The sequence below is a fragment of the Atractosteus spatula genome, chromosome 9 (genome assembly GCF_055471065.1).
Source record: "Atractosteus spatula isolate fAtrSpa1 chromosome 9, fAtrSpa1.hap1, whole genome shotgun sequence".
Lineage (NCBI taxonomy): Eukaryota > Metazoa > Chordata > Actinopteri > Semionotiformes > Lepisosteidae > Atractosteus > Atractosteus spatula.
The window spans coordinates 8586485-8613465 of NC_142714.1; the positions used below are offsets into that span (position 1 = coordinate 8586485).

General features: G+C 42.1%; 2 protein-coding genes across 6 annotated transcripts in view; one reads left to right on the top strand and one right to left on the bottom strand.

Moving 5' to 3' along the window:
• The window catches only part of brf1b (BRF1 general transcription factor IIIB subunit b), a 75942-nt gene extending 50750 nt beyond the window's left edge, over positions 1 to 25192 (bottom strand). Inside the window, exons 1-6 of the mRNA XM_088925904.1 lie at positions 24883 to 25192; positions 23976 to 24218; positions 19446 to 19526; positions 14200 to 14373; positions 9440 to 9471; positions 7632 to 7704 (exon numbers count right to left, since the gene is read on the bottom strand). Coding sequence (XP_088782030.1) covers positions 7632 to 7704; positions 9440 to 9471; positions 14200 to 14373; positions 19446 to 19526; positions 23976 to 24159 — 544 coding nt within the window. The 5' untranslated portion in view covers positions 24160 to 24218; positions 24883 to 25192. The remainder of the gene's footprint in view (positions 1 to 7631; positions 7705 to 9439; positions 9472 to 14199; positions 14374 to 19445; positions 19527 to 23975; positions 24219 to 24882) is intronic.
• On the top strand, positions 2421 to 6916 carry btbd6b (BTB domain containing 6b). 5 transcript variants are annotated; one of them, XM_088925907.1, is made up of 5 exons: positions 2421 to 2532; positions 4314 to 4608; positions 4969 to 5059; positions 5171 to 5289; positions 5470 to 6916. In XM_088925907.1, the coding sequence occupies exons 2-5, from the start codon at positions 4403 to 4405 to the stop codon at positions 6500 to 6502; spliced, it is 1449 nt and encodes a 482-aa protein (XP_088782033.1). In that variant the 5' UTR covers positions 2421 to 2532; positions 4314 to 4402; the 3' UTR covers positions 6503 to 6916. The 5 variants fall into 5 exon arrangements, with proteins under 5 accessions (XP_088782033.1, XP_088782034.1, XP_088782032.1 ...); XM_088925908.1 differs by lacking the exon at positions 2421 to 2532 and adding an exon at positions 3548 to 3993; XM_088925906.1 differs by lacking the exon at positions 2421 to 2532 and adding an exon at positions 3568 to 4057.
• Positions 25193 to 26981: the final 1789 nt, after the last annotated feature.

Genomic DNA, 26981 nt, shown 5'->3' on the forward strand with positions numbered 1-26981 from the left:
AAAATCTTTTCCCACAAATGTATATATAAGCATGAGTGTGGACGTGTATATGCTAGAATGTAAAAGTCTAAGTGAATAAATATTTTAAAGGGTTACATGTTGCCCGTGATCATAGGAGCAGTTAGTCAAAACATACTATATAAATATGTAGCGCAAGACAAAAGTTCTCTCCATGCTGTGTTTTTTTTAAAACTGATTTTATATCACTTTACAAATTGCATTTTGTACAGTTTTTTTGCAGAAAGGGGAATAAACACCTAATGAACTGCAAATGACAAATCTCATCCAAGGTTTTCAACAACAACAACAACAACAACAACAACAACAACAATCAAAAAAGGGGTAAAAGGGTCATCAAAGGCACACCTCCTAGTTAGTATTTGAACGCAAGAACATTTGCAACAAGAGAGTTTTCAGCCTGTCTGGCCCTTTTGGTAGATAACTGATCCAAGAATCTCACCCAGCCATTTCCTAGAAAAGTCAGAGTCTCAGCTTCAACAACATGGCCCAGTAGCTTGTTCCATACTCCCACAACTCTTTGGGTAAAGACATGGCCCCCTGTTCTTGGGCCTAAATACATTTCTATGTAGTTTCCACCACTTTTTTTGAGGACTTATGCATATGTTGTGTTCTTTAAAATCTTCTATTCTATGTATAAATACTCCAATGTTTTTAATCCTTATATACATTAAAAAGAAGATAAATGAACGTCTTGATTTTTAAAAAAATATTTACTGAAGTCTTGTTTCAACATATTCAGATACAATCTGTTTAACAGCCCCACAGTGGGAAAAAAATGTTAAGTGCTTTAATGGACATTAATGATCAAAAGCTCTTGATTCCTACAAGTCATGGGAAAAAATGCCTTTTAAATTCAGTACTCAATTTGTGCCATAAAGTCCCTCAGTCTGCTGGCTGTCAGATTCAACCCATTTCAATCAAAAGATCATGAAATATTACTCCAAATGTAAACTTTGAAACATTAGAACAGAGAGATCATGCTGACACAGGTTACAAACAGTAAAGGAAACCCTCTTTCTGGAGTCTTTTTTCTCAAAGCAGTTACCATTAAACTGTAATCATTTTACAGCTTCAGTTGGGAACGGTCTCTCTAGCCAGCAAACAAATCATGTAAGATTCAGGTATGGTGAAATTCACAAAAAAAGCTTAGATCTACAGGTTCTTAGTTCTACATCTTAGCACAGTATTAAGAAAAAAAGTCCTCTTAACCTTGAAAAGTGACCTGCTGTGGAGGGATGTGATATTACTGAGACACTGGGCCAACAAACTACATTGTATAACTAGAACTTATGCAGTGAAGGTGCTGTAGCTGCATAACTTATTCTTAAAGCAATGATAAGGGGCTCAGGCACCTTAATGCATCCTTACATGAGTTGCAGCTTTTCTATTAACTCGTTCTACTCTTAACATTAGTCAAATAAACTCAATGTATTATTAATAAACGAGCAACTAGCTAATGAAATTAAACCTTTGCTACGCTAACAAAAAACAGGTCGTATACAGACTCAGCATCGCCTCTCTGAAATCAAAATGATTTTAAACAAGCACTGAAAGCATTTTTATTCTCTAGCTCCCCTGTTAACTTTTAAGACGGTGACCGCAGCACCATCTGAGCATTCTCCGTAGGGTGTCCTGTGCCAGTCCGATTCACAGTTTACCACAGATTCAGAATGTGGACTCAATACTGAGATATTAATGAAATCCAGGTCTGACTCCCAGTTAAAGAGGTTAGTCATAGCAGCCTGCAGCAAGAGATATGCTGCTTTACAGTTCTAAAAATCAGCAGTGATGAAAAATGGGGCTAAACAACTCTTTAGTGCAGACACAAAGAGGGCAGAATAATGAAAGGCTTTTCAGTAAATCCATCACCCTTGCAGGCTATCAATTATCAGCAGGGGACACCCGTAGTGTCACGAAGGCCTGAGTGGAACACGCACATTGCTTTAGACCACAGCAGAAAACCCAACTCTTACCCAGAACTATAAACCAATTAAGAAACAAATGAATAAATTCTCGATAACTGTCCTCATGAACCGCTACTCTTGGTTATATACGTAGTTCCAAGCAATCGTTTTGGTTACACCGTATTGCTTTCTAAGTAACAGGCAAATCATATCTAAAAAACTTTAAGCGTACCGTCTAAAAATGAGAGAATAACAGCCAGCAACAAAAGTTGGGGTGGGTGGGGGGTGCTGTACGATTAAATTAGTAAACCCCACACACGTTTAAACAAGGGGACAAATATATATTGCCTTTTTTACCGCATTAAACCTTGAAGAACCGAGGAGGACTATGAGACGGTACGCATCTGCGTTTCGCGGCGCTAGAGCCCTCTGCTGGGGAGCCGGGAGTCCAGCCTGGAAACTCGACTCCTGCGTTAAGCCCAGCCCCCTCTCCTCATTCCCATTCCCAGATTTAACATGGCTCCTGGCTCCAAGGAGGCTTCCCACAACAAAACTTAACGTCTTTTTTTTTTTCCTGTGTAAAACGGACACCCTTTAACGCAGCCAGGTAATTGTCTACGCGTTTTCGGCCTTTTCTTTTTCGACGGAGTCGAAAGCGCTGTGGATTAAACCTCGCGGTTCGGCGACCACCCGGGTCCAGCTGCTGAGCAGATTAGGAAAGCGACCTGCGATGCGATGTCTATTCTGTTGGCACTTAGTCACACACACTGTTCAGATGTCCTCGTATTGTTAGATTTGAGCTTCAGATGTGTTTCGGAAGCTAGCGAGTAGTTGCCAACTATCGATTCAATGTCAGGTCAAACAATATCGGCGCTTCTTTAAAAAAAAAGATAAAGTCGCGTAATAATTACGCACCGCTGCTCGTCTCTCTGTTTACTTCGTGAATCCTTAATAAAAAGGCGCCCGCTGGTTGAGTCGTTTCAACAGAAACGCGTTTAAAAATGAGCTGGAGCACGGATTAGATAGTGGAAGTTATCTGAATTATGTAATTAGAGCTGGACTTCTATATATATTATGAGGTGGCGGAAGTTAACGACTTGGCACTCGAACTGGCTTGGTGAGGAACTGGGGGTCTTTGAAGAAGTGTGTGTGTCTGGGAGGTCCGTAGAGGGTTTTTTTTACTACTTCAGATCCTGAATTACAGTTGAGTTAAACATCGGTTTTATATATGTTTTTTTTAAAAAGCTTCATGGGGTACGCGGGCGCAAAAATAATAGACTTGAAATTCAAGACCAGACCCCTCCATCTTCCTCTCCCTTCTCCTCTGTATATACTTTGCAAACCACAAAAAAAAAAAGAGGGAGGGAGAGCAATAAAAATGACGGTAGTTCTCCGTTTCTGGCTGTGAACTGGGGCGGCTGTGGAGGTGACGACGCGAAACTGCGTTTCTAAAACTCCGGGGCGGAGGAGAGAAAGAGCTACCCGGTGCGTCCTTCCCCCCCTCTCTCGGTGCAACTTGTGGTGTTGGGAGGAGGAGGAGGAGGAGGCGGCCCGGCTCGGCTGGGGGAGGTGCCCTGGGGGGCCACTGACGTGAAAGGCATCGGGAAAGTTGATTTGTTAACAGAAAAGGCTGGGCGTCCGCACGGATTAAACAGAAATAAACTACCGGGGACGGAGAGAAAAAGCCACAGACCCCGCTCTTGTTGTTTATTCGCGAACGTTATCTGCGGGACGGCGGCCGGAGTCCGAACTCGTCGTCGTCTTTTTTTTTCCTCCCCTCCTTCCTGGGATATGCAGCATCCGCTTTCGCCGCACATCTGTCGCTCAAGCAGGATACCGGCGGAGGAGCCCTTCTCGTTTAAAATTTCTTGCCCTTTCTCGAAGAGATCCAGTTTGGAACGGGAGGAGGAGGAGGAGCAGGAGCAGGAGCAGGAAGGGGTCGCGGAGGAGTGAAGGCAAATAATAGCAAAAAAAAACACACGCAGCAAAACATGGTTTCCAAAACCGGACTGTTTCGCATCGGAAAAAGAAATCACGGAGAGAACGGAAAGGACAACTCCGCTTTAAAGTAAATGAATGCCGGAATAATCGCTGGAAGGTTATTTTAATGTTGCTGTTCAACTACATACAGGGTTGGTAACCCACTTACTGTACTGTGAAATGCAAGGATATAATTTGCTTTGAAATACGCAGAGCTACATCCCTGGGGTGGGAAACTACGTCCTCGGGGTGCAGTTACCTGGATTCGTTCTATACATAAAGGTCCATTAGACGTCACGTAAAACGCCTTTTAAAATTTTCTTTCGATTGATCTGCTGATGCCAGAAGCTCCAGAGTGCCTTCATGGCAGGATCATGAAGTGTTTGACTTTCTTCCTTTTACTTCCAGAAACCTTGAAAAAGTCAAAGAGGAGTGTGAAACACCCCAGCAGGCTGCCAGCATGCTATGAGATCGTAACCCTCTCGCTCAAGAAGAAGATGGCTGCAGAACTGTACCCTGCCAGCGCAAACACCAATATCCCCAACAGCAACGGCACTACAGTGACTGCCCCCAGCAAGAAGAGCGTCGTCCAGGTCTGCCAGGCGGTGACCGCCTCCGCCACTCACGCCACCCAGCAGAACATCAGCAACAACAACGTCGAGGCGGCGAGCTGGCAGTGTTCGCACCCCACGCTCAGAGAGAGGTAATCGCCAGAGTTTGGATCCGGGAGAGACCGAGAATCAGACCTCCCCCGTCCCCCTGTCCCACCGCTGCCCCCTTTTTTTTGTGTTGCATTTTCTCCATTTAAAAAAAAAAACCAAAAACGCGCGGCTTAAAATGGAGAGGTAAAACCGAGAAAGTGGGTGCGAGGAGCCCTGTGCGTTTATCCCGGGCCTAGGTGCAGTGCAGATGTAGCCTTGGTTTGACACAGCCCGTAGCATAGAGTAGTGTTGAAGAGTCATTGGCGATTCGCAACACGTTAAGGGGACGGGGGACGGGGGGAGTGTAAGAGCTTTTAAGATAAAGGTGTTAGGTTTTGATTTGTTGTGGTTCTCCTTTCCAGGAATGCCTTAATGTTCAACAACGAACTCATGGCGGATGTACATTTTATAGTTGGACCTACAGGTGCCTCGCAAAGAGTGCCTGCACACAAGGTGAGGTTCAGCGTCTTTAAAACCTTTTTTTTATGTATATATATAAGCGCCGAACTACCAAACCGGGCGAACTGAACGCGATTTTCTTTTTCTCCCCTCCCTCCCCTTCAGTACGTGCTGGCAGTCGGCAGCTCGGTTTTCTGCGCGATGTTTTATGGCGACCTCGCCGAAGGAAAATCAGAAATTCATATCCCAGACGTGGAACCCGCTGCTTTCCTTATTCTTTTGAAGTAAGTTTTACAGCACCGCTTTGGCTTAACAGCGCGGTGGAGCTGGGGATATAAATGTACCGCCGGTGCCCCCATTTCTGTTTTTGAGCCTGCTAGGGCCACGACATTGCAGTAAAGAAACGATCCGTTAAAATGACGCAGGAGGTAAGCGGCTCTTTTTTTTTTTCCTTCTCGTCTCAGATACATGTACAGCGATGAAATTGACCTGGAAGCTGACACGGTGCTGGCCACTCTGTATGCTGCCAAGAAATACATCGTACCGGCTCTGGCCAAGGCGTGTGTGAATTTCCTGGAGACCAGCCTGGAGGCCAAGAACGCCTGCGTGCTGCTGTCCCAGAGCAGGTTGTTTGAGGAGCCCGAGCTGACCCAGCGCTGCTGGGAGGTCATCGACGCCCAGGCCGAGCTGGCGCTCAAATCGGAGGGCTTCTGCGAAATCGACCAGCAGACCCTGGAGATCATCCTGACGCGGGAGACGCTGAACACGAAGGAGGCGGTGGTCTTCGAGGCCGTTCTGAGCTGGGCGGTGGCCGAATGCAAGAGGCAGGGGCTGGGCGTCACCACGCGGAACAAGCGCAGCGTGCTGGGCAAGGCCCTGTACCTGGTGAGGATACCCACCATGACGCTGGAGGAGTTCGCCAACGGGGCGGCCCAGTCGGACATCCTGACGCTGGAAGAGACGCACAGCATCTTCCTGTGGTACACGGCCTCCAACAAGCCCAAGCTGGAGTTCCCGCTGACCAAGAGGAAAGGCCTGACGCCGCAGAGGTGCCACAGGTTCCAGTCCTCCGCCTACCGCAGCAACCAGTGGAGGTACCGCGGGCGCTGCGACAGCATCCAGTTCGCCGTGGACAAGCGCATCTTCATCGCGGGGCTCGGGCTGTACGGCTCCAGCGGCGGGAAGGCCGAGTACAGCGTCAAGATCGAGCTCAAGCGCCAGGGGGCCACCCTGGCCCAGAACCTGACCAAGTTCGTTTCGGACGGCTCGAGCAGCACCTTCCCCGTGTGGTTCGAGCACCCCGTGCAGGTGGAGCACGACACCTTCTACACGGTCAGCGCCATCTTGGACGGCAACGAGCTGAGCTACTTTGGGCAGGAGGGGATGACGGAGGTTCAGTGCGGGAAAGTGACGTTCCAGTTCCAGTGCTCTTCGGACAGCACCAACGGCACAGGCGTGCAGGGGGGGCAGATACCCGAACTCGTCTTCTACGCATGAGCTGCACCCCCCACACCCGCCTCTTAACTGCATTCCACTACTGCTAGTCAAGCACATGGAAGAGTCCAGCAAACTCTGTCTTCTAATAATGTAGCAACGAGGAATACGCGACACTAAAAGCCTGTTAGCTCTTTGACAGACTGTCCAACCTTAAGTGAAGGAATGCTCTTCGGATTTATTTATTAAAACGGTTGACTTAATTATTAATACTGCAGCATGCAGTTGTCTGTAAAAACAAAAAAAATAATTGTATGGCACTGCCAGCGGGCGATTGCCTGTAGTGCTTTGTGGTTTTGTACATAAAAATAATGCTGTTTTGTTTACAGCTTGAAGCTGATCAACAAACAAAGTTCTGTATTAGAGCGCAGCTTACTTAATCTGCAGATTATATAAAAAGAAGGTTTGTGACTAAAATTTCAGGTGTTATTGCTTTTTATAACCTCAGGGATGGAAAACACTAAGGCAAAGCAAGACATTTTAGAATCCACGAACTGGCGTATTATAAACCCGTGCAAACAGGTTATAAGCAGAGGTTTGATTGTCATGTCTAAGGACAACAAACAAATGTGAGATAAAATGCAAAAAGACTACTTTTAAACCAAGGAGAGGACGAGAAGAGATAAGGAGAAAACAGTAGCTAAAATACAACTCGGAAATTTCATGGCAATGTATAAATTGAAGGTCTTGAATATACAGGAAACGGAGATGGTAAACCCAAAAGACCATTTCCTTACAGAGAAGTCCCAGTGTAGGACACTAAGGATCTGAATTTCCAGACAGTTACATAGTGCCCTCTAGCCAGCATCCAGTGTACTACAAGTCAATAGAGACCTACCACCCCCTTTCACCATTACCTTTTTATGTAACTTCATATAAGACTTTACATTATCTCAAGTTTCATATTAGAAATTAGATTTTTGTCCCTAGCGCATATACTTTGAATTGATCAAACATCATCTGAGAAAGCCTTCCGCTGTTTCAGTTAAGGGACGTTGCAATAAAAATCTTTTTGGACGGGGTTGTAAGACTATCGGAAGAGATTTTCACTATTGTAAAATAAACCTTTAACACAGCCGTGGCCACTCAAAATGTAAGAGAACACACACAGATTATGTAAATATAACATTACCTATTGCTGGAGCATTAATGCAGAGCTCTCTGGCCAGCAGAAGGAATGTTTTTCCTAAAACGTACACATTCACCTGTAGGGAGATAGTAAAGAAAAGACATTTAATGAGCAAATCTGCATGTTTTTCTCACCAAGCCAAGAAGGCTTATCTACTACATGTGTTGCCTGGGAAAATGAAGTTCCTGCAATAGTTCTCCAATAGCATAACAGAACCAAGAGCAAATGCACTCACAGGGAGTCCCATCTGGTTACACTAGAAGTAGGAGGAATTCTATTTTGGAGTGGACTGTGAAATTTGTAAATGACCCTACGGTAACCAAAGGAGGCTTTCTTTTCTATGTATTCCCGATGTTGACCAGAATGGTACAAAGGAGCACTGACAGGTTTTTTTTTTTGCCCGATTGGGTCATCAGCCAGCGCAGGGTGACGCTGGAGTTCTCAGGGTGCTGGCATTCCTGTCCTAATCCCACCCGGAGATGAAAGCTATCTGGAGACCTTTGGGAATACAGAGGTCATAAGTTTGGCGTTTTGCTTCTTTCAAGCAGTCGCAATGCCCATATTAAAATGCCACTGGACAATACTCTGTGGGCTTTGTAGGTTTCTAGTCACTGAGGATTTGTGGAGTATTTATGGTCTATATATGAAGTTTGAGCTACTTGGCTACAATGAAGGATGCATTTCAATCCAAATACCAGAGTCAAAGGGAGCTGCTTTCTGTGGGACAGCTGGGAGTATAAAAATAAACTAGGCACCAGCTGTGGTTTTTTTAAAAACGTCCCAGTGCTGAATTATTCAAATTTTAAATTCAAACAAATGTAAACCCAATTATATACATTCGCAGCTGCCATTACACGTGCACAACCCATTCGTGAAAATAAATTTTCCGATATGGATATATGGCCATATTCACACCCGCAAATGTACGACATAGCAGATGTAACAAATCAGAAAATGTCCATATTAAAGCAGCAAGATATATTGATCTAGTTAATGTAATAGAGTCATGAATATAAATAAGCTTAAATAAGTTCTTTTCCCGTTTCTCACCGCTAGATAGCAGAATCGCCTACAGGCTTCTAATTACATTCATTGCAAATATACGTAATCGCTGCCAACATACTGGGGAAGCCTGGCAGTGGATTATAAGTGTCAAAGTCTGATAGATAAAAAATGCTGCAAAGACCGTGTCTTAGAGTTCAACCCCCTCATAGCTGGTTTACAATGATGGATACTCCTTGATGCTGCTGTATCAACACCAAAGGGGCAGACGAGTTAGAGTAAGGCAGAAAATAAGGTAATTGAATGAGACTGGAGAGATTACATCCTGATGTATCTGAAACTACATGAAATGTAGATGCTCAATTGCAATGGCAGACAGAGTAAAATCATCCAAAACAAGTGCACTTACAATCTGTCGTAATAAAGAATTTCACTGGAAGAACATTTCAAGGGGGAGATTCAGACGGAAAGCAGCTGTATGGTCAGTTAAAAGCCATGGGGGATCACAGACTACTTTTTAGTAATCATCATTAAATTTGTATCCATGGGGGGGAAAAAAAAAACAATTCTAGCATGATTAAAAACAAAGGAAAAAGAAACATTACAGGACAGTGCGGTTGCACATGGGCTGACCAGTTTAGGTCGTTTGTGTCCTGATCACTTTTGCGATACAAGAAGTTTTTGGTTCTTGGATCACTACTTGAAAAGGAGGATTCAGATGTTATCCTCTCATCTGTAACCAGTTATATTACACATAACATCAAACACTGCTTGTCATCTGAACAAAATAAGCAATAAAAAACATTTACCTGCAAAAGATCACTGAGGTCAAGAAGCATATCTGTAGGGTAGTTAAAGAAAAAGTCATTTTTTCTTAAACAATTTCACTTTTCATTTTCAAGTACAAGGGTAAAGATTCTTCTCTGCAGATCTGTGGTTTAGATACCTTTTGATTCATTCAACAACCAACAGTCCTCAGTTGCCACCAACGCACAATGTTATTCAATAATCATAGATCATTATAGGTCATAATTGTTCCTTAAACAGCAAAGTTACTTTAAAACTCACATAAAAATGTCCAAAGATTTCCTTGCACAAACTCCTACAACATAATTTGTTCTTTAAACATTCTCCCCACTGAATGCCTCCGCAACCACACCACATAGTACCTGCACAAGAACAAAAAGGAATTACATAAGCAGGTATGCATCTACAGTCTTGGGTATTAATGTTCTGGGTGAAAGCAAAACAAAAAGGCAATGCTTTTGCAGAAAACATGAGCACTCATCACAGAAATCCTTTCCTCAGTTGACAAACACCATTCCTCCAAGAAAAAAGAAAACATTGCACAAAAAAGAACTATTTTTTCTGAGAAAAGGCAAACTTGTGGCCTCAAATAAATGCAAGATTATTAGCATTTATAAGTCATAAGTGAAAAGCAAAGGCAACAACATTCATGAAAACAGAAGGAAAGACTTTAGAACACTGACCTTTTGGGGTCGAAGTTGGAAATTAGAAGTCAGTGTCAGACATTTAGATATGTACGCACATTCAACATCTGCATTGTTTACATCTTTTATGTGCCTATTCTTTCAGAGAAAGTAAAAGGTAACCTTGAATAACTAGCTGGATTGGTCCAACAAGAAAGGCATACATATATACCAGAATATCCCCACCTAACCTTCAGGTAGGGCTTTAAATGCTTTTAAAGGCAAGAGAACATACTAATTCTTTCTTTGACCATGATTTGATAGGCACTAGTGGCTCCAATATGAAAGTCAAGAACAGAAACCTGTCCACTATCGTTCTTCTCAACATTTCAACAAGCTAAGCAAAAAGGTAATGATGATAATAACAATATTTCCTTACTCCGATACAGCAACTGTCTGAATAATCCCCTCAAAATGCTTTACAGGTATAGGGGAGTCCCTGGGTGATACAACAGCAGTCAAAGTGTGCAAGTACAACTACCACACATCAGCTATCAGTGTGGAGGAGAGCAGAGTAATGAAGCTAATTAGTAGTGGAGATTGTGGGATTGTTGGCCAGGTACAGGCCAGGACACCAGGGTTAGATCTGAGCATGATCCGCATCTTCAAGGGACAGTATATGCACTGGCACTGTAGCTGAAAAAGCAGCAAAGCCCAACTGCATAACGGGTTTTAAAGGTAACTTCACAACAGAAATGTACAGAGATTTTTCAAAAAGACTAAAATAAAAAATATATATTCAGAGTATTACTAATGCATAAACTTAGGATTTATAGCAGTGGTCAATAATAAATCAAAGAGAGAAACAATTTATTTTCAATCCCCCAAAATTAGTTTAATAGCAGGATACAATTATTTCCAATCAGAATAAAAAGTATATTTCTTTTAGTGTACTACCAGGCCCCCCAAAGTCAGTACCCATACTACTTGTTAATAATAACTACATGCATCGTATCCTAATGAGAATTATTTGTATGCCTTTCCATATGAACAGCACCAGTAGCCAATTACTTCCTTTTTCACTGTAACTTTCAATTGTGATTTAGATGTTTGGGAAACATATTTGCATTTTTCCCTTTCCCAGCTATCCTCTCCACTTCAATAATTACTAGAAAAAAACCCCGTTCTTAAATCCATTAAATTTCTAGTTCTCTACAGTGTTGAAAAAAAGATGAGATTCTTCAGCACAGTCCCAGCAGAATATCTCATTTAAATTAGTTAAATTTCCTGCGCATTTAGGCAGCTACCATTACACCCTGTTAGGAGTATCTGATAAAAAAATACTGTTCTGAAATACTGTCAGCTTCAAGTTATGACCTCCGTGGTACTTTAAAATTTTCTCCAGCTGGTGGGTTCTAGGATGAGGAAGTCAGTGAAGCTATATATAATTTGCCTTTAGGAAATCAGGCACAGTAAACAATATGCTGAGAAAGGTTAGTTCCACCCTTTCCCCATATTAACCTCTTCAACAACACAGTCCTGGTTTACCATTAAATTATGCCCACCAGACAATAATATTTTTAAATAATTTTTCTCCCAACATACTTGCAATAGAAACCAAGAGCTTTTTTAGTCAAAAGTGTTTACATCTACTCAAGGAGGCTTTAAATTTAACAAACTATTGTCAGATGAAGCCCAAACAAATCAGACAAGTAAAAATGAGGCTGTAGGTTCAAATGAAAAACAAGTAAAAAAAAAGGCAATACAGTTTCTGAACATTTAAAGACTCCCTAAAGAGCATGCAATTAAAAACCGGGCCATATACAATCTTTTTAGATTAAATTTTAATTTTTAGATTTTGTAGACACCAAATGGACACATTGAAAATAAACATACCATGAAACAAAACATGCTGACATATTTCTTTTACTGAAAATTGAGGTTAAGAATGCCCGTTTACAGAATGGTTTGTCTTGCAGGACTCCTGCATTCAAAGTAATGCAGCTTACAGCTCGTATGAAACTTTTGCTGTGGTTTGAAGTTCTTTTTTTTAAGATCTAATTAATATAAAAGTCAAAACAGGCTTCGTCATTAGGATTCAAAACAGAAGAAGATCTGAATATTGAAAAGCTCCTTGTGCTGCTCGTGTTTCATGGTCATCAACAGTAGTTGCAGCAATAACAGAGAAGAGCCCCCCCCCCCCCCCTTTCTGTGCTGGGAGTGGCTCTAGATCTTGCTGACAAGCTGCCAGACTTCCTTTCAGCATGGATTAAAAATAATTGAATTGGCTAAAACCTTCCTAACCCCCAGGGTGAAGCACACCCTTCCAAATTTCCGTGTTGTGTCGAGGCTCCAGAGAGCAGCACAGCCCCCCTCCCATCCCCGCCGTTTACCACGCACAGAAGGGATACCTACAGTACAGCACCTGGCACCTGCCTCTCCTTGCGAAGAGGCGACCGTTTCATCAGTCATGCATGACCAGGACGCAGAACGTCAAAACCCGGCGACCTGCTGCCTCCACCGATGTCATCGACACCCAAAACCTGCTGCGGATTTCTCGCCGCACCAATTGCTTCTGCTGATGTTTACGTCCACAATGGGTTTTTAACTTCTAGGTACAGTATAACAAAGCCTCTACCGACAACCGTTCACAAACTATTCGGCCACTTTTACACCAGGCTCGTCATTCTGGCGGCAACACAACTGAGATGCCGAAATCGAGTTCCTGCTGTAACTGACACCGAGAGGGGTTTACATGGCTCAAGCAACTGAGCAGGGGGTTTAGGGTCAAAGGTTAAGAAGAGAGGCTCATAACAGTTTGTGAAAACCCAAGGTTGTAAGAGAGCTCATACGGTTATAGCTGACAAAATCAGGTCACGGCAAGAGAGAGGAAACAGGAACCCAGGACCCAGTGAGGCTCTGGGTATCACCGAAGGCCAGGGATTTGGTCCTGGAGGGATGGCGGCTTTATGTTTCGACATGGGAAACTTTGGGCTATGGCCTTCCAGACTCTTGGATTTGGGACCTGAACTAGGATTTGTGGAGGCCCCTCTCCTCAAGCTACCCTTAAGAGTTCAGTCTGCTAGTAGGATCATTATCACAGCCCATGTCTTGCCAGCCTCTATATCAATGGTGCATATCTATATCAATGGGAAAGCAGTACATACACACCTACACCAATTTGGATCAGTACCAGATCCCACAATCAGTTCACATATCGAAATGGTGCCACTGAAATATGGGAACGCTGCCCCACTTTGATTCTGTTCAAAGTCCGTTCCACCAATGAAAACCAAACTTCATATTAAACATCCAGTGGTTTAAACAACTATAACTTTTTTACAACGGTATGCCTGCATTAATCAACAAGAAAGCCTGACAGCGGCGCAACTCTGAAATTTCAAAATGACTCAGCTTGAAAAACGGTCAGAGAAATAAACTCCAAAAAGGCCTTTGACATCACAAACTAAAATGTTCTACAATAAGAACCTACAAGTTCATAAATGAAAAGATGAAAGTTCAGTTTATACGCACACGTCAGAGATGACATCCTGCTGAAGGCCATGAGGTCCACACACGTCAATTAAGATGACCGAAAAGAGAGGAAATCGATTTCCAAATCGAGCACAATGGTGATTGGATTAATTCAGCATCTCGCCTCTTCATTGCTAAGCCCCAAACCCCGAGTTCAGTTTCATTTCTTACTTCCAGCTTTTGCAAAGCACATGACAAAGAAATACAAAGGGATTAAGGCAATCAAGACCTGGACTCTTATCTAAGATGAAAGAAAGCTTCATAAAGCAATATGCCCAAGACAAATGGCAACTGTACTGTTTCTGGATTTAAAACCACCATCGTTTTCTGGAATCCTCAAAATGTGACATTGTCTCACCATGAACAAATAATTATGTACATATATACCACAACCCGTTTTTGTACTTGGAGGTCCTATGTCTGAACAGAAAAAAAAAGTGCCTGTTGTTACTAATTGAGAAAAGGCACCAGTCTGACTCAGAAACGCCACTCGCTTGCAGCTGGAGATCAAGGTGTCTGATACCCAGCAGCAGGAAGGTACACGCTGGCCATGTAAAGGCTGCCCACAATCAAGGCACGTTGCCGGAGTCACCAGGAAAGGATACGCGGAGTGCCCTCTGTCCTGCACACCAGGTAGAGGCAGGCCGCGATCACGTGCATCATCTTCCGACCGCGCGTCAGGTGCTTGCTCACGGCCATCTTGAAGAAGTTGAAGGCCGTGTCCATGCAATGCTGATTCAGCTGCAGCTGGTGCCCCAGGTTGTGGATCTGCCGTTTTCCTGGGACAAAAGTTGGAAAACGTTCATACGGGAAAAGTGACGCTTTCGAGTAAGAAAAAAAAACTCGAGAGAGGGTTTCTTCACCGCATCGCCAACACAACTGGAACGAAAACAGACTTCCATTTAGATCTTTAGAGCACTTATCTTCACTCAGATCGAAACGATGCTTGCAGAAAATTTTTTAGTTTGATTTGTTGGAAATATTCTGATTGTTTAATCTCAGCCCAATAGGAGAGAGAATTTTATTTTTACCTAAAAAGAGGTTAAAAAGAATTTTAACACTCCATGTGTTAATGTGTTTTTAGAAGCATCAAGTATGTGGATCTTGGATACTAATCCTACTTTCTGGCACCATTCTGACTGGCTGCGCTACACTCAAGTGGCTCCAGCTGTTGCTCCAACTCCAGCCCAACTTGGGCACCAGCAATGAGGTGCGTTAACCTGTTGGATGTTAATCTTGATGGAAATCAAGAAGAACTTATATTTATTTATGGTATATTGAAGGCAACAGTTTCTATTCTGATGGGACATTACAGCCAAACACAGTCCACAACAGATGCACCGCGATCTAGAGTTCTCCAAGGTCAACATCACATCATCCAACTGCAACGGCCTGGGAAACAGTGTATTGCAGCTACAAAAACCCGTGTGCTGTAAACGAGGTCAGCTTGACTGCACAGCGCTGCACTGATCAAGTCCTGGGACTCCCTGCTATTCGTCCGGGCTCATTCCGACATTACACTCGGGGTGGACAGTGTTATGCTGCAGATGCCCTACTAACCACCACTGAACGTTTACGAGATGAACTGGGATGAAGTGGCGTCTAGGATTCAGAGACCAGTGAACAGGTACGTGCTTGTTCAGGCTCAGAATCTCATTAAGCACCATCTCCAACCTGGTGCCACAGATGTACAGCTTGTAGTTCTTGCAAAGCTGGACACATACCACAAGACTGTAACCTTCACGGCAGAGCCACTGTTGCACAGCTCTAGTGATGACATATTTTACGCTCTATAATGAATAAACCAATGTCATGTCCATTCAATAAAATGTCAATATAGCCGCTACTGTCATTTTCCTGATAAGTTCTTGCATTCATTGCAGTTTCATTTCATTTCATGCTCAGTATATAAGCTGAGTGAGTAAATGATAAAAGGGCAACCCAGATCGGGATTTCCACTGTTTCGCTATTGAGATTCCAGTATTACTAAAGCCACAGTCTTTTTCCAGCACAAACATCTTCATTCCCCCCCCCATATGAAACTACATGAATCCGATACAAAAACTAAAGCAAGAGTATGTCCTCTCTCCATTCTTGTCGCTTTTTAATAAGCCCATACTTTGAATTTCATACACCAAAAACAAATGATATGCCTTTTTCAAAATAAGCAATGCACAAATGCTTCTACTCTTACGGTACATTATGAACACCGAAAGCTTTAGTAAGTGCAATATTGTATGCAGAAAGAAACTCCCTTGAGAGTCCAGACTATTGCTTTCTTATATAGGAAAAAAATCCCAAAAGATGTAACCTCCATCAGAATGTTAGCAATGCACATTTATCACTGAACTAACAATACAGTCTATGATTATAGTGGAAATGAAAGCAATGAATCAAAGGCACTACAACATTGACTTCCTCTTTGGAACTATGTACCGTACATCTTTTTAATGCTAGATACCAGATCAGTGCACACATGCTGTCCAATCACAGGAAGCATCTAACAGCCAACATGGAAACAGCTTTGGGAATGGACGTATGATAAGATGCAAAACCAGAAATAACACACAAAGCTTTTAAGAGCATAATGTTTCCATTTGGAGCTCCTACACCAGACTTCTTTCCAAACTCTTGGAACAGTAATCCCAAGTCTGTTAAATCCGTACAGGAAGATTATACTACAGGTGCACATTTAGCTCTGCGAGTATGAGCGACATCCACATTGCATAACGTTATTAGGCAAATATTACTGCTGTAGTTTCAGCAACTCTCTTGTCACATGCAATGTCCCTCACAATAAAGATGCAGTTAAAACTGGTATTACATACTAAATAATACAAAAGGAACTGAAAGTACATTTTGATTTAGATGCAAGTGAAATGTGAGCCTGTCAACCTAATAAATGTCTGACTTAAAATACATGAATTAATTTTTATTTAAACAATTCATACAGTCCCAAAATAAAAAATACTTAAGGCAGTAAGTGAAAATTCTCATCACCCCAGGCGCTTGATAAAAAGTAGTTCAAGTAGGGAGCTGCGTCAGCATGCGCAGGCTGCAAAGGAACAAGTAAAGGTTTATTCCATACTATAAAAGAGAAGAAAAGAAACAACGTTCTGGCTGTGAAGTCTTCTCCGAGTGTCTTCTCTTTTCAGCAGTTAATATAAAGCTTTACTGAGCAATATACACTGATGTACCACTCAGGACTAATTCATTTAATCAAACATAAACAATAACACAGGTCCACGTTATCTGACTGAAACATAACACACTATCAAAATAAAAAATTAATGAAGTTAGTGTCTGATATAACCTCCCCAAGCACAAACACACTCCTGGCAGCACTGACACACAGAACCGAACCATCAGTACCATCAACTGGTCAGCCGGTGTCCAGCTGATGGTACTGACAAACATCCACAGATTGGGCTACAGAACTCTGGTCAGAAGCTGTTCCATTCCGGGACCTGAAGTTGTGCCACTGTAATCCTAGCACTGTAGTTTTGCATTGTCCTGCTGAAAAAAAAAATCTCAAAATTCCTAGATTGGCTTGTAGGAATGGAAACATTGTTGGCTCAAGAACTTTTGTAATGTGTGATTTTAAAGCTTTTGCACCCAAGGCACCCTTGTGTTAAAGGTGCCTCCCCGTGCCATCTCACATTTCCGTAACAGTTCACCAGAACATCGTTTTCCCATCAGGTCTGTTAAGGCCAAAAGGACGTTCGGCTGAAAATTAAACACTCCACTGCTCTCTCAGCTGCCACCTCAGATGTTCTTTGACCCACAGAAGACTCTTTAGATTTTGTCTCTCAGCCATGAATGTTACTGTCCATGACTCCAAGAAGTGTTACCACCGAATGGCCTGCTAACACACAGATTGCATCCCTTCAGATAGCGAGCTACTGGCATTTTGACAACGAGGGGGTTATTTACCCATGGGATTTTCATGCTGCAGCCACCACAGTCTAAAAAAAAAATGGCAAATTGGCTATTTCCGACCCTCTGCCTTCTAAGTCATCGTATATCCCTAAGTGAGCTTGTTTCTTCAAGCTGATTGGTGAAGCACAACATCTCATTCTCCAGGAAATGTCTCCCGCAGATAATCTGTCTTCGATCACGCTCATCCTGATACTCTTTACCCTTCTGAGAATAAAACTCTGGGAATGTGCAAATTAAACACAGGTGTAATCAATGCTTATGAACATTTTGTTTAGAGAATATTACACAAATTCCATTTAGATATCTCAACCATTTGCATGTACTCTGGTCTCCTGTATGTCTAATATGCACTTTTTTACTGTGCTACAATAAACATATCTGTCGGCTAGCACCTGATTCAGAACCAGATCTTATAGACAAGAAATAAATATCCACAAGCTTGCATCATAGTGTTTGACCTTTTATTAAGGTATTTACAATACCCAAGGCACTCCCACTGCATTTTTCCAATGGACACTGCCTTAATACTGCTTCTTAACTGAGTACACTAAATAGCTTTTGCAGCTGGGCATGGATCTCTTGCAAATGTCTGCCTATATACTTCAAAGCAAAAGACCAGGTAACCACAAAGGATTAATGAATCAAGAATTTTCAAATAACAAACTAGACTGTGGGTGGACACTCATCATTATAGCACTACCATTAGAGAGTTCTTCTCTCCTTTCCCAGTAAAATCTGCTTTTCAGAGGCCTTTTTTATTAGTCTGCTTGCTCTGACATTCAATAACAAATCACATAAACGTCTCTTCTTGGAAACCTCAGCAATATAGCAGCAGACTCCTTTTTTATATTAAGCATTTACTCTAGACGTTTCATTAAAAAAGAAAGAAAATGAGTAAGTAATAACAATTGCATGACTCATCTTATATAGCCTTTCCTTTTAATGAGCAGCCAAACTGCACTTTATGAAATTTGTCCATCTTCACATACCTCACAGAAAAGGGTATTTAATCTGTCATGGTGTAATATTATGCTAGGTGTAAGGGAATGAAAGTTAATATTAGAAAAAAAAATGTACAAAAATATCCGTTGACTGCCTTGATTTAACAAGGTTGTTTACAAGGCAGTGAAGGGAAAAACAGAGCTGAAGTAAATAATGCATATGGATTGTAAGATGACCAGGGGAAGGGTCATTTATAACCGGTATTTCCGGAACGAAACACTTAATATACTTGATATAGACCTGAGCAAGATGGCCGCCAAAGAGAACCAGCTGACCCGCTTTTGGAAAAGGCCTATGCAGCGAAACAATGAGACACAGGTGAGCTACATCAGGAAACAAAATATAAATGACCCTTCCCCTGGTCATCTTACAGGATTTAAAAGCAGGCACTCATCAAGATGGGATTATCAGGCCCACAAAGTTGTACTTGTACTTGACACAGCTAGCAGGAAGTTAATGCAGGAGGCACAATGACCAGAACACACAGCTTCATGACCACGTGCCCTTTGGTGTTTCTCCATGCTAACCATTTGCACACTTCAGGGAAAAAAAGGTTTCTATTTAATTCATATAACTATTTCAGACTGATTGATAGCAGATGCCCTGCAGTCAGTGCAGTGTCTTACTCTGCTTTCTTTGTCAGGATAGGAGAAACCTAAACCCACAGAACAGCGGAACGATTAAAATCCAAACAGTGCACAACACTGAGTCACACCGAGTTAAAACTGCCTCCAGGAAGTTATCCAATGGAGACGGAAGATCTGTTAATAAACTGCACCCAGGGCGACTGCTACCTCACAGTCATGCTGCAACTTACATTACTTTTCACATACTTAAGTCACTATCTTAACATTATACTATGGAAACTTTAACGGGCCTAAGCAGGGAAGATTTGGTTAATCTGACATACCGTTCTGTAAAGTCTGTGCTCTGGACTCCTTCCCCAGACTAGTGTGGAATCCTGTTCCCAGGACTGGCGCCTTTCCAGAACCTGAAAAGGCAGAAGAGTTTCACTGTACTTTGAATGCGTTTTGCAAACAGGTCTTGAAATGACTGGGTAGAATCCACGGATGACAACTGATACTTGTCAGAATTAAAAACTTTCAACTTTAAACCACCTTTTATAATAAGAATATGAAAGGACTGTAAGCACTTAAGTTTCATAAACATAACCCAGCTTCTCAAAACATTTCCTCAAGAGATCAGCATTTGAATATCACTTATTTGCAAAGTGGTTGCCATGACAGCACTAGTACTTGACTTCTCTGGGGCAGCAAATCAGTAGTTTTCAACCTGTGGTACACACACCTGTACTGGTACATTAATTTGGTCGTGTTAAAATTTAAACAGTTTCATCCTTCTCTACCATAGCCCTGACTATAACTAACTCCCCTTTCCACATCTTTATTACCCTGATACTGAATGTGGTAAGGTCATGCTCACTCATTTTAATGATTTTTCTTGATGAAAATGAACTGTTGAATGAGAACCACACCCTCCGAAGAAAGATCTCACTGATACTCTTGAAAACAGCTTCTTGCAAAAGATGCACGGCAAAGTTACTTTTCTGTTATTATTTACTGTTATTAACAATACAACACTCTCCCATTCGTGTGTAATTTACAGTTAACTTTACAACACAGACTAAAATAGGAAAGCCCTACTTTCTCTTCCAAAGATGAGAAACAAACAGCTTTTGTTAAAAAATGATCATTTGCTTTCTTAAAGCCAAGTTGTCTCGGCAGGGAAAGAGAAGTCTTTATTAAAACAAAGATTATCGGCAACAAGTAATAAAACAAAGACTGTGACGTGTGAAATGTGCTCGCTTTAGCACATGCAACGCGAATACAAAACTTTCAAGTTAAGGAGACGTTTGTCTGCAACTCTCTACACCAACGAATTGGCAAATAACTGGTCTTTTTCAAAGCTTTTTGTTCGGCACAACCTGAAAGCGAGATTAATTAGCACTGTAAGGTATGTCTGATGTCTTGGTGTTTGATAAGACAGACTGTCACGCTGGGTCACTTTATCCAACAGTTAATTAGCAAAAAAAATCAATCTGTATTGGTTTAACGTCACAGAAAGAACAAAACTAGGCTTGAGGGATTTGTCTTATGCATTATCGCAATTAAAGCAGATAAACTTGATCTGTTGTTGTGACATTCTGATTGGCTCTTTCGTCTTCATCTCGACTCAGACATCCACTGTGTGCTGTGCCAGTTCCCAGTCCTCAACTCATAACACCGCACACTCACTCATTTTTTTCTTGGTCAATACTTCCTCGATCAAAAAAAAAAACAGCAGCACCTTCTAGTGTGCTTAACACTGTACTGCACCCGGTTGAACAAACCTTTACTGAAAATAACTATGCAATAATTAACTATAATAACTGTAATATAACTATAATAACTTTATAGAATAAATACTTTACAAGTCCAGATCAGTTATAATTACACTTCTGATAAATTTTACAATTTATAAATTACTTTAAGATCTGAGAGTTTTGTTCAGGAAGCAGAAAATAATTTGAACAAGAAGAAATATGTTGGTGTAGGACTGGACCAATGTTCCCAAAGAACAGATTTGTTATTAGAAAATATGACTTGCTCAAAAGATTGAGCTGGTTTCCAACAGAAATTTACATTAGAAGCAAAAACATCCACCCTCATGCGATTACAGTGGGGTGTGCATACATTTCCTACAGAAAGACTGCCCCCTGCTGCTTAATCAGTAATATTAAAGAAATAAAATAAATATCCGTACATACATCCATAATTAAAATTCCTCTTATTCCCGTCAAGAGTCACTGTAACCCACGACCCCCTCAGTTACAAAGGGCACAAGGAGGGACTTCGGTCCTGGCCAGGGTACCAGTTTATCGCAAGAGACACACCCAAACTGATTTAGAGACACCAGTTAAAGGGGAGGTGCTGTCCCAATTTCTCAGACCCGTTATTCAATCTCAGTATCAAAATAAATTCGTTGACGATACAGAAAAAAAAATCACAAATTCTCAATTAAACACAGAATTGTGAGCTTTGTGAAAATACTGCAAGTCGCCATGGTGTCACAGACCCTCGGTCTCTCCATGGAAGAGAGCGAGAGCTTGCGCGAATCGTGACGTGATGTGGCCCTTCCTGCTCGCTAGTCACTGTAATAAATAATGTACTGTGATGTACAAGCAAATAGGTGCAGGCTGTGCGGCAGACGTTTCACCACAGAAATGTTCCGATGTGATCTGCATGCAGGGTTAACAAGTAGTTTTTGTCGGCAAAATGGTCTCGAAGTCAAGAGCAGTATTTCTTTCGAATTAAAAGAGATGTGTTCACAAGCTATTATGCTGTATTAATAAATCCTATTATGCTTGTTTACAATGTAATAGGGCCACATCACGACACTAGACGTTTTGTTACCTCATTCTGTATTGCAGAATATGGCATTTTGCATAATTTTTTTTTAAAAATTCTATTTTGTGATGTAAATGTTTTACAAGTTATTGAGCACTTTTACTTTTATTGTGGACTGAAATGCACTTGTCTAACCCCGAAATATAAAAATAGCATTGCAGTTTCCCTTTAACGTGACCAGCATTCCAGTATTTGAATGGTGGAGAAAAAAATTGATGTACACCATACAAAAAGCACGTCTGTCTGGAATCAAACCCAGGACCCATGAGCTGTGGGCCAGCAGAGCTAAATGTTAATGCCACCTTGTCACCTTTTTCATTTTAAAAATACTGTCAGCTAACGGGAACCACCAGTTATTCTTGATTTTCACACATTTCACTTTTTTCTTCTTAAGTTTGTATGTGAAGCACAGCTGTTCCAAAGAAACTTGCTTAAATGGGTTTAGTATGTTTCTGAATGACATTCACATGCAGACAGGGTAAGAAATGAGTTCAAATGAGTAAAGAATGTACACCAAAGTAAACCAAAAGAAATTAAAGAATGATCCTACATTCTTTGTACTCCGACTGTATGGTTTAAAAACAATGGATTCAAAGGTTCATCTTTAAAATAGGTGTTAAACAGGTTTCCTTTCCTTTTGTGCAAGAATTGACACAGTTCGGAACATTTTAAAGAAAACTGACCAAAAATATGAATTCATACAGAAGGTGTAACTTTCACTTCTCCTGAAAACTCGAGACTAGAAAGATCCTTATTGGAATTAACAACATTACTACAGTATTTGGGGACGTCCTTAAAGGTTTGGGTTTCACAGTACTGTGCAACCTGGTTAAATCCTCAAAACACTTTCTTAAAATACTATCTCCATCTGTTACAAAGATGACATCATCACTGCTTATCAGGTTCAGCCACACTGATGCTCTGACATCACACACTTAGCTACTGCCCCTCCCTACAGATTACATTGGCTGTATCTTTGCAGGACAAAACACTAAATAATTCCACATATGAAGGGAGATACTATAGGCAACTGCTTTACCTATTAAAGTTTTATGAAATATTGAAAACTATGCTCTTGCCTCATAAAGGGAAAACCTCTAATATAAAAGTACTTGGGGAAATGATTTCTCCATTTAGATTTTATTAAGCTAAATTACCGTTTGAAATCTAAAATGAAGGGTAAACTTAACTATGCAGTTTACCCCCCCCCCCCCATAGAGGCACATTTGCTTTAATTTTCCTGTACAACACCTGCATAATATACAAAACTTCTATGTTCTATGTTGATGCCAAATGTTTAGTACATCAAGCAATTCAGCACCATATCTTTAACCAGTATATAACACAGTTACACTTTATTACAGACTTGGATACCAACCCACATTTATCAAATCATTTCTTCGCAGTAAATGCTAGCTTCCAATTAATCCATTGCAAATTTAGATAGCAATAATAATTCCTTACACTTACATGGTGCTTTTGTGGACACTCCACTCTAAGCACTTTACAGGTCATGGGGACTCCCCTCCACCCCCACCAGTGTGCAGCCCCACCTACTCTTATAGAGAAATGCCTACTCACCTACTCATTTTAATGACCACAGAGTCAGGACCTCGGTTTTACGTCTCATCTGAAGGACAGCGCCTTTTTACAGTATAGGGTCCCTATTACTATACTGGGGCATCAGGACCCACACATTCATGTTCCCCCTAACACCTCTTCCAGCAGCAACCTTAGTTTTTCCCAGGAGGTCTCCCATCCAGGCACTGACCAGGCTCACACCTGCGGAGCTCCAGTAGGCTGCCGGCTGGGAGTTGCAGGGAGATTTAGCTGCTGGCAAAATGTACTTCATGCTTATCAGGCACTTTTAACATTACAAAAAAAAAAATCAAAGGATGAGAGTCATTTGAGCTACCTTAACGCTTCCAAAACCTCAGGTGTGTACAGTCCCAACAGTACGCAGCCCCACGCACTGAGAGCGCCCCAGCTGACACAAGAAGTGACACTTCCAAATCGATACAGGCTTCACTTACCATCGGAGGAGACGAACTGGCCGACAGCTGACGACCCGCCGCCACTGTTCTCCACGAACTGGACCTCAGACACAATGATGTTGTCTTCCAGCACAGACCCACAGCCCGTACACACCGCATCGCCCCGGGCCTGGTCGATATCGATGTCTGTGCACCCACAGTTCTTGCACACGCGGGAACTCATCTCGGGAGCCTCGGACAGAGGACGGAAAGTGTCCTCCTCTAGCCCGGAGAAGCGCTCTCCTGGGGCAACGAAAACAAAACCCGACGATTAACGTGCGCATAGATGACAGGATAATAAAAGAAGTGCATTGATGAGAACTCAGATCTCAGGTACCCCGAGAGTCTCGGGCACCGAAACGGCCAAGCAAACGTTTCGACTTCAGTCTTCGATGCGGTGAGCACGTTTGAACGTGCAGACAAGTTCACGGTCACCTGGTTCCTCAGCTGGATAAACTGAGGCGTTGAGCTTTAAGTCCGCACATGGCTCATGGTGCAAAGTGCCGTCAATGTAAACAGCATACGAGGCCTCTGTGTTTTGTAAAGGTTATTTTTTATTCGGGAAGGAACATTTCGCCACATGAAGACGAAATACTCATGCAAGAAGTGAACGATTTTACAGTCCTATACAGAATACGGCAGCTTCTGAAATTACAAAAATCAACTACACCTTTCGCTGAAATAGTTCCGAATCTTCACTTTTCTCATTAGAAACGAATGGGAGAATATGTATAATGATGTTAGCAGTGGTTACCGCCGCAGTATCACTTGCGAGCAGCAAGTGGACAAACGTCTGCTTGGTTAAGATCTCGAATGACTTAACTGCAATACAATTAAAACGTTCTTTGATAAAGTAAAAAAACACTATTCATACGCGCATCGAATTGCGAACATGAGGAAAACTAACCCGGAGGAGGGCAGACACCGTTTCCAAGGTGCAATCTCTCTTCTCTCCCGCCGTGGAGCAACAACGTCCGCGTCGGTAGAGCAGGAAACTCCCAGGCTGTGACCGCTGATCCAGGGCCCTGCTTTACACCGCCTACACCGCGGCGTACTGTTGGAATTATATGGATATTACTACACTAAGTATAAAAACTCTAGCAATTTGGTATACGCGTATTTCCGTCTGAAACCCATATCCTAGCTTCTAAATAACACGAACACCGCTTCTCCCGGCTGCATGTGCCCCTAACAAAGCGCTCACAACAGAGTGTCTCACTAGACATTACACGGAGGGGGAGCTTGGGTCCTGCAAATACATTTTATAGGTTGATTTTTTTAACATAGAAATTAAATTTCACAGAATAATTGTCACTTAACTGTATAGTTTTATTTTCGTGACCAGCACGTTATCTTTTCATGCATGTATTAACGTCGCTTTATGTGTTATTTTCTCGATACTACCCCTGTTCCTGCACAAGTACAGCCCAGCTCCTCCCAGTAAAGGCGCTTGTGGCCGGTGACACAGGGCTGTGCAGGCAGCAGATGGGCGCTGGGATACTGCTGTGTAGGGAGTGTGTAGTTTTTAACACGAGTTTTGGGGTTTATCCCAACTTTTTGGTGGAGTAAAAAAAGCGGTTCTTTTACACCATGGACATGACAAAGCTGCGTGACGTGCAGCTTAGAGGACGAACAGATTTAAATCGTGTTTTATACCCACATTCAGGGTCCTTTTTTGAGAGACCTTTCTTGCTAAGAGATTCCATCAACGGGGCGAGACTGAAGACGCCCTGTTATCGATTTGAGAGGACTCGCGTCTTGTTTTCTGAGGGTAAAAAAAAAGTCCTGAAACAAGACACGCTAGACTTTCTTCATAGGGTTAACAAGCCAGCCAAGGTTGCTGGTGTTTCAGGTTTTAGTCAGGCGGTCGCGGCCCCTAGCGGTAGGAAAGGGGATGTCTCTTCTTCTTTGATGTCCTGACGTATTTAGGACAGTTGAACACCTTCTTCCAAATTTTCCGCTGCTGGCACTTCAAAGAGACATGTGCAACATGCAGACACAGCAGCCCACCAGGACTGGAGACCCCTGCCTTAACCAGTCTGACAGACTCTAAATCATTCATTTTTAAAGAGGCCTCGTTGATCAGTTGTGCAAGGCATGTTCAAAGGTCTTTTCGTTTCTTTCAGTTAGTTCTGCAATTTCCCTCACGGGATCAATAAAATATCTATCATTCAAGACAACCCTTGTCCTTTGAGGGCTGGAGGACTTTGTTCTGTGTTTCAATGAAAATTACTACAAATTGCCCGTTATTGATCACCAAAACACTTTTCCAAAAAGGACATGACATGCTTTTGGAGTCTGGTCAGGTTTGGTCCAGATTTTTTTTTCTTGCCCATTTTCATAAAGGACATCGGGCCTGCCTTCAGCTTCCAGTATCGTAATCTTCACCTTTTGCTTCCATTCTGCTCTCAGAGGATTGAACCTGTCTGGACAGGGACTGCGATCTCTCAGCTCTCAGTGTAATTCTGCAGGGTGTCCTTGACTCTCAGCTGTGTGTTTGTCCTATGGCCAATGTGAGACATGGAGTTCAAATCACTAGGCTGCCTCATTGCTTTTTATTATCCATAGACTGTACACTGCTTTAAATGAAACAATATGTTTAATTTTGTCCAGCGTTTGCATTGCCCTTCTGCTTTGTTCTGCCCTTATTTTATTTGTAAAATTAAATTGCTGTGACACACCGAAAGTACATTTTATGAAAGCCATTAACATAGCTTGAGTTGGATAAGCGCGTTTGCTAATAATACAAATAAGGTACAGAAAATTATTGGAATTTAGGGTATTTAATTGAGGGTGTTTAAAAACTACGGAGTCTAAATATATTGTAAAACTGTCATGATTTACTGACATCTGTTCCTAAAATACTACATCTACCATCAGCCTTCGAAGAACTTGTGTTCAACTGTGCAGATCTGCGCAGAGCTGCAGGAATCGACGACATAAGACCGCGACATCTGCGGCTCCTCCGCGCCGGCAACGAAGAGCCGGAAACATCCGAAATATTCC